General features: G+C 53.4%; 7 protein-coding genes across 7 annotated transcripts; 4 read left to right on the forward strand and 3 right to left on the reverse strand.

Moving 5' to 3' along the window:
* Window positions 1-769: 769 nt before the first annotated feature.
* On the reverse strand, window positions 770-1,516 carry IAQ61_004941 (uncharacterized protein; the record flags this gene model as incomplete). Its single annotated transcript, XM_003838034.1, has 1 exon — window positions 770-1,516. One exon carries the CDS (start codon window positions 1,514-1,516, stop codon window positions 770-772), a length of 747 nt encoding a protein of 248 aa, XP_003838082.1.
* Window positions 1,517-2,077: 561 nt separating this feature from the next.
* On the forward strand, window positions 2,078-2,836 carry IAQ61_004942 (uncharacterized protein; the record flags this gene model as incomplete). Its single annotated transcript, XM_066096548.1, has 1 exon — window positions 2,078-2,836. One exon carries the CDS (start codon window positions 2,078-2,080, stop codon window positions 2,834-2,836), a length of 759 nt encoding a protein of 252 aa, XP_065953471.1.
* Window positions 2,837-2,977: 141 nt separating this feature from the next.
* On the forward strand, window positions 2,978-5,485 carry IAQ61_004943 (uncharacterized protein; the record flags this gene model as incomplete). The annotated part of the gene is made up of 1 exon (XM_066096549.1): window positions 2,978-5,485. One exon carries the CDS (start codon window positions 2,978-2,980, stop codon window positions 5,483-5,485), a length of 2,508 nt encoding a protein of 835 aa, XP_065953472.1.
* Window positions 5,486-5,891: 406 nt separating this feature from the next.
* Window positions 5,892-7,738, reverse strand: IAQ61_004944 (uncharacterized protein; the record flags this gene model as incomplete). Its single annotated transcript, XM_003838032.2, has 2 exons — window positions 5,892-7,037; window positions 7,106-7,738. 2 exons carry the CDS (start codon window positions 7,736-7,738, stop codon window positions 5,916-5,918), a joined length of 1,755 nt encoding a protein of 584 aa, XP_003838080.1. The 3' UTR covers window positions 5,892-5,915.
* A 305-nt stretch (window positions 7,739-8,043) lies between these two features.
* On the forward strand, window positions 8,044-8,808 carry IAQ61_004945 (uncharacterized protein; the record flags this gene model as incomplete). Its single annotated transcript, XM_003838031.1, has 1 exon — window positions 8,044-8,808. The coding sequence occupies one exon, from the start codon at window positions 8,044-8,046 to the stop codon at window positions 8,806-8,808; it is 765 nt and encodes a 254-aa protein (XP_003838079.1).
* Window positions 8,809-9,290: 482 nt separating this feature from the next.
* On the reverse strand, window positions 9,291-10,214 carry IAQ61_004946 (uncharacterized protein; the record flags this gene model as incomplete). The annotated part of the gene is made up of 1 exon (XM_003838030.1): window positions 9,291-10,214. The coding sequence occupies one exon, from the start codon at window positions 10,212-10,214 to the stop codon at window positions 9,291-9,293; it is 924 nt and encodes a 307-aa protein (XP_003838078.1).
* A 159-nt stretch (window positions 10,215-10,373) lies between these two features.
* IAQ61_004947 (uncharacterized protein) lies at window positions 10,374-11,159 on the forward strand (the record flags this gene model as incomplete). Its single annotated transcript, XM_003838029.2, has 1 exon — window positions 10,374-11,159. One exon carries the CDS (start codon window positions 10,374-10,376, stop codon window positions 11,157-11,159), a length of 786 nt encoding a protein of 261 aa, XP_003838077.2.
* Between the last annotated feature and the right edge of the window lie 343 nt (window positions 11,160-11,502).

Raw genomic sequence — 11,502 nt, forward strand, 5'->3', positions numbered from 1 at the left:
AACAACTCTACAAAGATGCACGATGCTAATACTGTGCACAGCGCCACACTAGGTTCTATACCTATAAACTGCTGGTGGCATTGCATGCAAGTGCAGCCTTGGAGCGCTGCCTAACACTTGACTCCTCCACGGCTACTACCCTCATTAACGGGCACTGTCTGCAAAACACCACTTAATTAGGACTCGTACTCAAGGGAGGAAAGCCCGTCCAGTGGTTATAGGCATGCTAAATTCACTTAGTGCATAACGTTGTTGTGCTGTCTTAATGAGTCGTTAAGTAGCAATCAACTACCTTGTGCATGGCCATGGATGGTCGAGCATGGCCATGGATAGGGCTATAAACTTTTATACGTTGACGCTCTTATGAATAGTTATGCGCAGACAGGATGCGTACAAGGGGACATTGGACATTATTTATCAAGTTGACAGATGATAGCGGATAGCCATCTAGGTACGTTACAAGTAATTAAGAGCCGTATACGTGGGCTGTTTTTTAGATTCAAGTGCAAAACGGCGATTTGTAATTCACTTTGCCCTTGGCGTTACAGCGAACCCTCCTCCTACTAGTGGAGGCGAAATAAGACTTGGAGAAGTTGAAACGTGTAGCAACCGAGGACCTGGTAAGAATGCTTACATGCATATACGCTATAATTTGTTACGAAGATATTGCCTGCCTCAAATTTGTGTTACCTCTTACTACTATCTTGCTGTGCCATCTTGAAACACCTTGATTACAACAACCTCTTACACCTCGACTACCCTCTTACTCCTACACATTGACCACAACAACCTGGACCCCCTTGCGCACCTGTATTAGCACCGACCCCTCCTCACAAGTGCTTGGACCCGCTGTGCTCTTGACGCACTCGATGTCCCGTTTCAGGTGTTTGGGTGTTGAATACGCGGGAAGGAGGTTACGTCTGGTAATAGGAACGGGCCGTGATTTATTGTCTTCGAATTGCGACTGAACAGGGCAGAGAGCATGTTTTGCGGCTATGGGGGTCGTTTGCACGATATGAGTAGGAGTGGGGGTGTCGTAGGAGGTGAAGAGGTCGTTGAAGTTGAAGGAGTGGGGGGAGTGGAGAGGAGTGGAGGGGCTGTTCCATATCCGAGCGTTTGCCGGGAGACCAGGGTTGGTGCTGGAGGGGCCGAAAGGGCTGTCGAGGCTGGAGGGAGCACTTGGTGTGTTCCAGACTGCCATATTCCTGGTTGGGGTGCAGGTGGCAGGTGTGCTGGAGTCTGAGGAGAAGAAGCTGCGTGGAGGGTTAGGAGTGATGTTTATCCCAACGCCAGGACGTTGCATGACTTGTGTGTTGAAGCCGTGTGACAGACAGTCATTCGTGGTGTCGCGATTGTTTGCAGAGAGTTCAGAATCGGTTTGGCTGGAGCAGGGGAGTTGAGCATTTATGGCAATAACCCTGTCTTGCAGCTCTTGTAGGTCGGCGATGAGTCTTGCCATGTCTGACCGAGCTGCAGCGAGCGCTGCCGATTCCGCCGTATACTCAGTCGAAGGCATGCCGTTTTCGATGAGTGATATCGTAAGCGGGGGCCACGGTTCAGGGTAGAGGATAATAGATATGATGGCTCTTAGACTAGGAAAGGAACGACGTGATTAAGAAGATTTAAGGAAAAGGTAGAACGCGAAACCCGTGTAGAAAGAAAAAGCATACAGCAATGTGAAAATGAGTGAGTAAGACATGCCTGCCGCCACGTTGACTGAGCTGAAACAGCATCTATGAAGGATTATTTCCATTAGCACGTTCTCATCTGACGACAGGGATCGACAGCTGGCGACATGGCATTAGAACCTAAAGTGAGTCGATCAGGAGAAGCGAGGCAGCAAGACAAGTTGGCTAGCGCAATGAAGCACGTTGAGAGAGATAGACTGCTAGTCAGTGTTTGCGCTAGAGTGCTGTGTGAATGCGTTAATTTATTGTGCGTCTTGGGAACACAAGATTAACTGATTAAGGAAATAAGGGAAGGCTAAGAAGATAAAGGACAAGGCGGAGGAGTGACCGAGTAGTATTAATGCTCTTAGGAGGCGTGGACCTGATTATGAGGAGCTTGAGTTCAAGTGATGGAGAGGATGGAGGAAATGGAGGAAACCGAGCAGAGTAAAAAGATGGAGGAGAAGCAGGAGAAGCAGGAGAAGCAGGAGAAGCAGGAGAAGCAGGAGAAGCAGGAGAAGCAGGAGAAGCAGGAGAAGCAGGAGAAGCAGGAGAAGCAGGAAGCAGGGCAGAATGGAAGAATGGACGAGTCGAAACACAAGATGGAGATGGTGGTGAAAGACTACCACGGCCAGCTGGGCAAACTCGCACTGCTGGCAAGGCCGCACCGGACAGACGAACTAGGTGTGCAGATCCAAGATGGGCACGAGTTGGTGCGGCAGACACTGTGTAAGCTGGAAATGGGGACGCTGTTGGCAGTTAGCACAGGCAATTCGGAATCGACGAGCATGCAGCCATGTTATGTGCTTCTTGACATGAAGGCCGCGTGCTTGGAGATTTTGGATTTGGAGTTTGCTTTTCGAGGTGACGTGGGGGTGGGGGTGGGGGTGCCCGGGGCCGCGGAAGCGAACGGCCCGGGCATCCCCCGCCGCGTTGCCCTGGCTGCCAAGCAGCCCATCGGCGTCGCCCGCCTCGCGCCCATCAGCTGCACCGTCTCCTTTCCCCCTTGGCCAGTCGAGCGAGTGCAGATAAGTCGACGCTGCATCCGCCTGTCGACCATGGACTCGGACGCAGCTTCGGACAACGACGTCTATCTGGCCGCGCCCAGGGCCGTTCTGGCACAATGGCAGACAGGCCTGTCGTATGTGCACGCCAGACTGAGCCCCTGAGTGAGACTGTTGTGAGTCTTCATCTGGAACCTCCGCCTTGGCTCTTCTGGGCTCTTGGTCTGGAAACTTCACCTTGACTACTCTTGATGGACACAATAGTCTTGCTGAACCCCCTCGGCCCTCGGCCTACCCTACTTGCTCATGGCTCCCCCAAGACGCCGTGCCCTCGCTGGCAGTGGCCGCAAACCTGCCGCGCGCCGCCTGCACGCCAACTCGCCTGACCGCGCATCGACATCAGCATCAGCGACGCCAGCGCCCCTGGGCATCTTGACGGTCGCACCGCGCCGGACCGCCCGCCGTTGGGCCACGCAGGAGGAGCAAGAGGCAGTGCGGAGACTGGTGGAGGCGCCGTGTATTGAATCCTCACATGACTGGCACGCTGCATCACCAGCCACAGCCAGAGCCACAGCCAGAGCCACACCTCCAGCCACAGACACAGCCCCACCAAAACCCACGCCACCACTGGCACTCGCACCCACAGCCACTTGCACACCTTCACCAATACCTTCGCCAACACCCTCACCAACACCAACACCAACACAAACACCCATCCGCAGCCCTGCTCGCCCGCCTCCTTGCCTTCCCACCTATCCACACGCTCAAGCCACCCCCGAAGATGCGGCCTATGATTCTCTATCCGCCCACAACTCACTCCCTAGCCTACTCCCCAGCTCGTGTCCTGACTTGCCCACCATAATTGCTACAAACACCGACACCATCGTGCACGATGCCCTCGGCGATTTTGGCACTCGATTTGGCGCCCGCTTTGGCGCACGCCTCACCCAGTCCGTGGCCGCACAACTCGTGCAGCACGCCAGCCAGCGCGAAGACGCGGCTCACGCGCACCATGTCCAGACGCAGCAAAGTCTGGCTGCCCTCGCTGCTGCCTCTCATGTCGATTCAACACGACTATCCGACACCCTGCGCATCGCCGCCACCCACGATAGACAGCATCTAGCCACCATGCTCGCTGAGCAAACAGCCCATCTCAGCCGTGAGCTAGGCCAAGTCGTTGCCCGACTAGAGCAAAAATTTGAAAATAACGTCGTCACCGCGCACATGCAGAACCAAAACGCCAAACGTCTGCTCACCGAGTATCGCCAGCGATTGCTTGACTGCGACGACCGGTCCTCGGAGGAGAATGATCGTGTGAGAGCGAGGGAGCTTGCGCGTGAGGCGCGGCAGACACAAGCCAGAGAAGCACTGCGGCGGCACTATGCAACGGACGCTAGGGACCGCTCTGAAGTCGAAGTGGATAAGCACGCTGGGAACCGCTCGAAAGGGGAACTGGATGAGCGTGCGCTAATCTTTGCTGCACAAAGCAATGAGTTGCACGCTCAAATGCGTCGTAGCGCTCAACACGATAGACAAGGCCGTCGCACATTGCAGCAGCAACATGGCCAACACGTTGCCGCCCAACAATCCGCTCTCCACACACGACTTGGCGACATGGAGCACCAGCGGGATAAGCACCATACCCAGGCAGAAGAAACGCAACAGCAGAGAGATGGCGCCCTTGATGTTGCAGAGGAGATGCAAGCGAGGAGTCATGGCAGTCTCCGCCACGCTCGAGATGATGCTCATGTCCGTCAAAGCTTGCTCCAACAGCATACCGACTATCTATCTCAACACGTAGCTACCTTGGACGCTGCACGCACCAACGCAGGAAAGGAACAAGAGCAGAGCACTGCACGGGCCCACGATGCCGAACGAGAACGCGATGGAGCGCTTTCTCTCTCAGCGCAAATCCAAGCCACAGCAGCCAGCGCGCTCTCTAGCTCACAGCACACGGCGGATACGCGCCAGCGCCTACTGGAAACCCATAACACCCATCTCCTCGACCACATGGCAGCATTAGTCTACCAAAAAGGCCAACTAGAAATAGAGGCACACGACTCACAACAGCAACGCGATCTGGCACTCGATCTGTCCGAACACATGCAAATGTCAATAGAAAGCGCTCTCCACGCCACGCACTCAGCAGCAGCCACTCGCCAATCCCTTCTCCAACGTCACAATACTGGCCTTCAACATTCCCACATGCTAGCCGACCATCGGGCCGAGTCAGGTCAACGCAGTCTCACGGCCACGCTTAAGCTGGGTAGCTCTAGTGCGGCGGCGTTTGCGCAACTGCAAGAAAAGAACAGAGCGCTGACAAATAAGCACGCTGAAAGCAGAGCCAGCATGCAACTCGCACGGGACGCAGAGCAACGCGCCCTAGACGCCGTCGAGACGGAACGTGACACTGCAACGCTCCAACAGGCCCATCATCTGCGCACTCAGTCCACAGACAAGGCTCTCCGAGATATGCACATTATGCAGCTGCAGAGTCAGGCTCCCATGGCTGATAGCGACCTGCACGCCCGAACGCGACAACTTTCACGCTTGCTAAAGGATGAAACTGCCATAGTGGAGCGTGTGCGCGAGACAGCCAAGCAGAGAGAGGACGTGGCAGCCAGACAGCGTCTAGGCATAGAAAGTTTAACTAGCTATGTGGCGAAATTTGTGGAGCCGGGAGTTGCAGTGCCTCAGGGTTCGTGGAAACGCGTTTTGCACGGGTTGACCAACGTGGTGGCGGATTTGGGGTGGAATGAGGAGGGGGACAGGGACAGTGGAGAAGAGGATGGTGATGGTAGGGAGGAGGAGTAGCATGGTTCGAAATACGAAGTGGAGTGAGTAGCATCCAACTGACTAGTCATTACCCTAAGCCAAAAGAAAGGCAGTTTTCGAAAGCTTTAGACAAATGCAAGCATCATTCCTTCTACATCCTATCCCTTTTACATGTTCGTGAACAAAGCTGCTACAGATAAGTATTATTTCATCTCAAAAAGCTTACTTACTTTTTATCATAGTATTTCCCCCATGGACATGGGTACCTGTGAAATTTCACAAACGGATTTGCTAACGCCACCTGAAGCGAGTCGTTGAATGTTGTGATGAATGTAGTCATAGAGATAGTGACCATGATACGACTGCTTTGAATTAAACCAACATTATACAGCCTCCTCGGGTATGATCAATATTCCATGTCCTCCTCGAATATTTCAAGAATAATACTCCCTCCTCTTTCCTCCTAATCTTAAAATACAAACTGCCCAAAGTCCTTACACAATTCCACCAACAAACCGCGCACACACGCGTTCGCCCCCTTGGCCTCGCACAATGCCACAAGCCCAATCCCCTCTAGATGCTTGAATGCCCGCTCGCTCGCCCCGCTCTTCTCCCCGCCTTTACTCGCTCCCCAGCACCGACTCGGCACGATGAACGCCTGCAGATATAACAGGCTGCCCCATCCCAGCCGTCGCGCTATGAACATGTAGATGCTGCCAAGGCGTCGCCATTCTTTGAGTTGCAGTGCGAATGTCGAGCGGTCAAGCGCGGTGTGCGGGTATTGAGCGGTAAAGTGGGCGTGGAGGGTGTCGATGTCGCGGGGAGAGAGGCGGTGGAGGCGTCTTTTGGGGGGGCTCCAGGAGGAGGAGGAAGATGATGACGACGACGACGACGACTGTTGGTTGGGATGGGGTTGGGTGCCGTGGTCGACGCCGGCGTGGATGCGCCATTGGCTGGGGTCTGGGTGGTACGTTACTGCGTAGAAGAAAATATGCATGATGATGCGTAGGGCATCAGCGAGGCCCATGTTGTACATGAACAGGATGCGTGTACTGAGAAGCTGCTGCTGTCTTTCTCGTGTGAAATTGCTTTCGCCTTCGCCTTTGCCTGGGCCGTCTTCTACCATATCATTTGACGTTGGGCTGCTCATCAACGTGAGATTGAGTGCGGCGATGGTGGTGGCTGCGTCCTGGGACAGCATCTCGTAGGCAGCTGGGGGCAGGGTGCTGATGTCGGAGAGAGTGACAGCGAGGAAGCGGTCCCACCATGCTTCAACGAGACTTTTCTTCTTGCTGCCAGTCCTGTTACTCACGCTGCGTAACGTCTCCTCTTCTGCATCGTCCTCGTCGTCCCCCTCGTGCTCCACAGACACATATGCCTGTTCGCATTCAGCTGACATGGTAGTAGTACCATGACAAGGGCCGCCGCAGTGCTGCGCATCCTCTATAAGATGCTGCAATCCTGCTTTCGCAATAACCGTGTGATGCGGTAGAACAATGCTATTCAGCAGAAGCAGATTCTGCACCGATGCTTCGTCCCAGCGTGGTGGCGGGTCAAGCGTCTCAACGAGATCTCGCGCACTAGACAGATTCTACGGCAGCGTCAGTGAGGGGCACCTATTCACTCCACTGTCTGCAGCTATCGCCCGGATGTCCTTACTGTGGTGGCCTGCGGCGTGCACAGGAAGCGCTTGACGGCGTGGAGGGCCGCATGCGGCTCCAAAATGGGTGCCACACGGTGCTGGCCATGAGCGTTGATGCCCAGAGCCAGTTCCGTGCCTCCTCCTCCTCCTCCTCCTCTTCCTTCTACTTCTTCTTCTTCCACTTCTCTTTCTTCTCGGGCTGGACTAACTGGTGCAAGGGCTCCATGACTAGCCTGCAATAAGCTGAATGATCGCTTCCTGGAAAGTCGCTGCTCGGTGCTCGGAGGCGTGAGCACGGTAGGTCTAGAGCGGCGTCGAGGTGTTGTGCAGTCGGATCGCAGAGTGTCATGATGGGGGTTTGATGGAGTACAGTCCGAGATGGAGGAGTTAGAGGTAGAGTTGGAGGTCAAGGCTGAGGCAGACCTAAAAGTAGCGTGGTGAGAGCCTGCCGTCAACTCTGGGGTAGATGTAGAGCTTGACCGGTGATAGCCAGGGATAGAGGCTGAATTTGATCCTAAGGTTGACTTTGAGATGTTGCGAGAAGATGTGGATGCAGTAGACATTGCACCATATGGTACAGCCATCCTGCTAGACTTGCTTCGCGTGTTCATCGCGGGCACAGACACGACCGCTCTCCTAGAACGAGGCATGTCAGCGAGGTACAGTCACGATATCTACTGTGACAGTTCCAGTAGGCATGCAGAAAGCATGCAAGTGGGCAAGTTGCGTAATTGTGCGGCTTGAACAAGGCCTGTCGGACCTGGAGCGATCTCGTGTTGCAGAATGATTAAGTCCTCTCACTCTCAGTACTGCTAGCCGCATGGGGATGCGATGTCTTGATTATTTGTCTCTTGTCTTACTCACGACTCCCTCCCCTTCACGGCTGAACAAGCCGCATATAATGATAAGGCGGCCTTGCCGTGCCGTCTGATGCCATTGCCTGCATTGGGTCTACATGCCACGCTCGACGCCTATGCCTGGGAGCTTCCCAACTTACTCTGAGTGTGAGGACTTGGATCCTAAGGATCAGGAGCATTTTGATTGCGAAGTCCTTCAACCCGAAGATCAAGGGCATGTCGATTGCAAGGTCCGTGGCTCTCCGGATCAAAGGCAAGTTGGTTGCGATGGTGTAGTGGGAGGCGCTAATGTCTACAGCGACATGCACATGTGCCATAGCACACCTATTCAAGACCAAATACCCACACAGCAAATAGTCTTATGGCGTCCAGTACCTGTCGTGGAAACATCAGAACGCCATGTCACAGAATCACCTGAACGTCCTGTCGCAGAACAGTCTGACGCGTTACCCGCCCGCGCATGTAGTCACTCAATGGCAATTGTTGTCCATCACAACAGCAGCTTCCCCACCAACCCTTCTAACGCAGCCGACGATACTACCCATGCTGATGCAATCCACCTTGATCCGGATCAAGAGGAACTTGTCCTCCGTGTGATTCATCGCATCTATGCACGTCGTCAGCCGCCGTGTCCTCCTAGGTGGTCGCTGTCATCCAGGATTTGCGATCTGATCCTGCGCTTTCTCGGACAAACAAGCGGCACGGGTGAGAGAGGGGCACATGGAACTTCAGAGGTAGACCACGGTCCGTCCAAGGGGGCGTTGGGGAAGCGAAAGAAAGTGGTTCAGGACGAAGATGATGTCGATGCAGATGTCCGTGTTAGTCCTGGGGTAGGAAGAAGGACGCGGGTAAAGGTGGAGTGACCAATTGCTTGGGCCAGACTTGGCAGAATCGGCTTGCAAAGACATGTTTCGCTCATTTCAACTTGGGTCTTCGCCGTTCAAAGAAGGAATTTGGTTGAATTTATGCAGTCCTCTTTTTTCAAGGTTCCGTTTCTAGTTCTGCCTGAATTACCGTAGAAAGAGCTGGCCAGGCTCAGCGTAAAATGGACCGTGCAGTACAGACCATTGGATTGTAGTGGTTCATCGCTTTGACCAGAGCACCTTTCGTACGTGGCTAACATATAAGCGGGTCATCGTAATAGTCAGGAGGCCGTAGGTGATTAAAAGGTTACATTGGCTCATGCTGTGTGTGGTACATGTATCTGGTCGTGACAAGTGATCATCACGAGCATCGTCGAGCACCCTTGGCTTCCTCACACTGTTCAGGTACATGTTATCGCTCGCGGACATGCTTATTGGTGCGCTATGGCATCAAATGATTATCGAAACCCCATGAAGCCAAACTATGCGTTGCCTTTTGTGGCGTCAGCCCTCTTTGCTTGCTCCTCCTTCATCAGCGTAACCTCCTGCATGCACTCGTCCAGCAAGATCAGCAGCTCGGCCTGACCCTTGCCTAATAAGCGCGCATCAATCCTCTCTTGGTGTTGTTGCCACTCTGGATCTCCCCCTGCGCCGCGCACCAGCTCCGGCTCGTTCAGCCGCCCAAGCTTGACCGATGCGGGCTGTATTTCGCATAGTCGGCGCAGCGTCTGGAACCACTCGTTGAATTTGATCCACATTTCGAGTCCGCCCTCCTTGGGTTCGTACTGTGATAGAGGAAGCTCGTGCAATGCGGTGAAGCAATACTCTATAAGCTTGCGCTCGTGCTCGTGCACGACGTCAACAACGTCAACGGCATCGGCTACATTGACTGAATTCGCTACGTTGGCAGAATTGGCAGCGGCATCAAGACAATCAGTTTCGGCGTTGTGCGTCGATATGGGCTTTGTGGCCGTGTGAGCATCCTGCCACAGATTGTAAAATTTCCATGCTTCGCGGTGGTACGTTAGCGAACACTGCTGCCACATTACAATCTCTTTTTGTTGGTCTTGCATCTGTCGGATAGTGTTGGCATTTTGCTCGGTGTAGAGGCGGAGAAGGCGCTGTGTGGCAGCAGGCGTGGATGCAGCGGTAGGCAAGACGCGTTGGATCTCAGCCTCTTGCTTGACGTGGAGTTTGGCGCGCTCCTCCACAGTACGGGGATCGAGTGGCGTCTTGGGTAGAAACCTGTCTGGGGGAGGCTCGGCAGTTGTATCCATGTAAGATGATTGCCGGCGTGGTTCATCCATGTAAGATGATTGTGGGCGTGATTCATCCACGTGCAAGAAGATGAGGAGAAGGTTATCAAGGTAGCCGATTCGTGTCGTTGGAAGCAAATCTCGGGCCATGGCGGTGTAACGTAGCTGTAGGTCTAACTTGGCGCCATCTCAGCGCCATCCCAGCGCCATCTCAGCGCCATCTCATCTTAACGCGCTCTCAACCGGCCATACATGCCATTCGACTGAAAGACTGTCGAACTCGCACTCTCACTGTTTCCATAGAGCTGCATGATCAAACGTGAGCTGACCATGCAACCAATGGCCAGCCCCAGCTCCCTCACGCCCACTTCCACTCCTATCTTCGTTACAGTGACCAACACCGGGATTGAGAGTTTGGTTAAACGGATTCTGATGACCGCATCCACGTCTGCCTTGGGCGTGCATGAAAGCGAGAAAAAGGGCGGATTAGTCGGCGGACAAGAAGGTGTGAAATCAGGCCAAGAGGAGAATACAAAAGAGGGCGACGGCGAACAGGAACTAACTTGTAATTGGGGAGATGGCAAAGCACAAGCAAGTAAGGCATTGAGAGAGAGAGAGACTGAGGTCGTCGAAACTAGCAATCTGAACATTGCTGCCAAGCGCGCTCACCTGCCAACCTACCGGGCCGAAGCGAGCACCTGCGCCGCCACCAACACCACGATGCCATTTGCTCGACCGTCTCTGGATACACCCACACCCCACTTGTCGTCGTCTTACCTACTCCTGGTCGTCCCCATTCTTGTTCTTGTCGCCATTTTCTTTTCCTTTATACGACGCTCCTTCCTGGAACCAAATCGTTCTCCCTTGGTCCTCAAGCGCGCACCTACGCCTACCGCTCCTCCAATCCTGTCAAATGGTCATGGTAGTAGTGCCTTCTCGCGAATCGACTGCCAAATTGGCCATGGTATTGCGTGTTTGCCTGAGGTCACGATGAAAGAAACAGACTTTAGATGGGAAATGGATTGGGCGAGCGAGTGGGATGATAGGCGACGAGGCAGGATCGATATAACTGGCGCTAAAGCAGGATCTAGCTAAAAAGCCCTAATAGAAACTACACACAGACAACAAGGACTCTTCCTTTGGCGATGTTTTAGTATAGATAGTAGATAGGTACTCTAATAGGAACAATGTTTCATCGTTTAGCTCTATTGTTTGACTGCAACCGTTTTAAACGTCGCTAGCAACTATCAAGATGTTAACAGACTTAGCATATCCTCTCTTACTGCTAGCTCTAGGCTTGATGTAGGTACTAGTGTAGTTTTTAACACTTACACTACGGTACAAAACTAGTTTATAGTAGCTATATTTATCTAAAGTAGACTAAGAAGTAGTTTAGGTAGAAGAAGTAAACCTAAATATAGTTTATTATACTATATAT

Source organism: Plenodomus lingam (assembly GCF_022343315.1).
Source record: "Plenodomus lingam strain CAN1 chromosome Unknown contig_2, whole genome shotgun sequence".
In the NCBI taxonomy this organism is placed as follows: domain Eukaryota; kingdom Fungi; phylum Ascomycota; class Dothideomycetes; order Pleosporales; family Leptosphaeriaceae; genus Plenodomus; species Plenodomus lingam.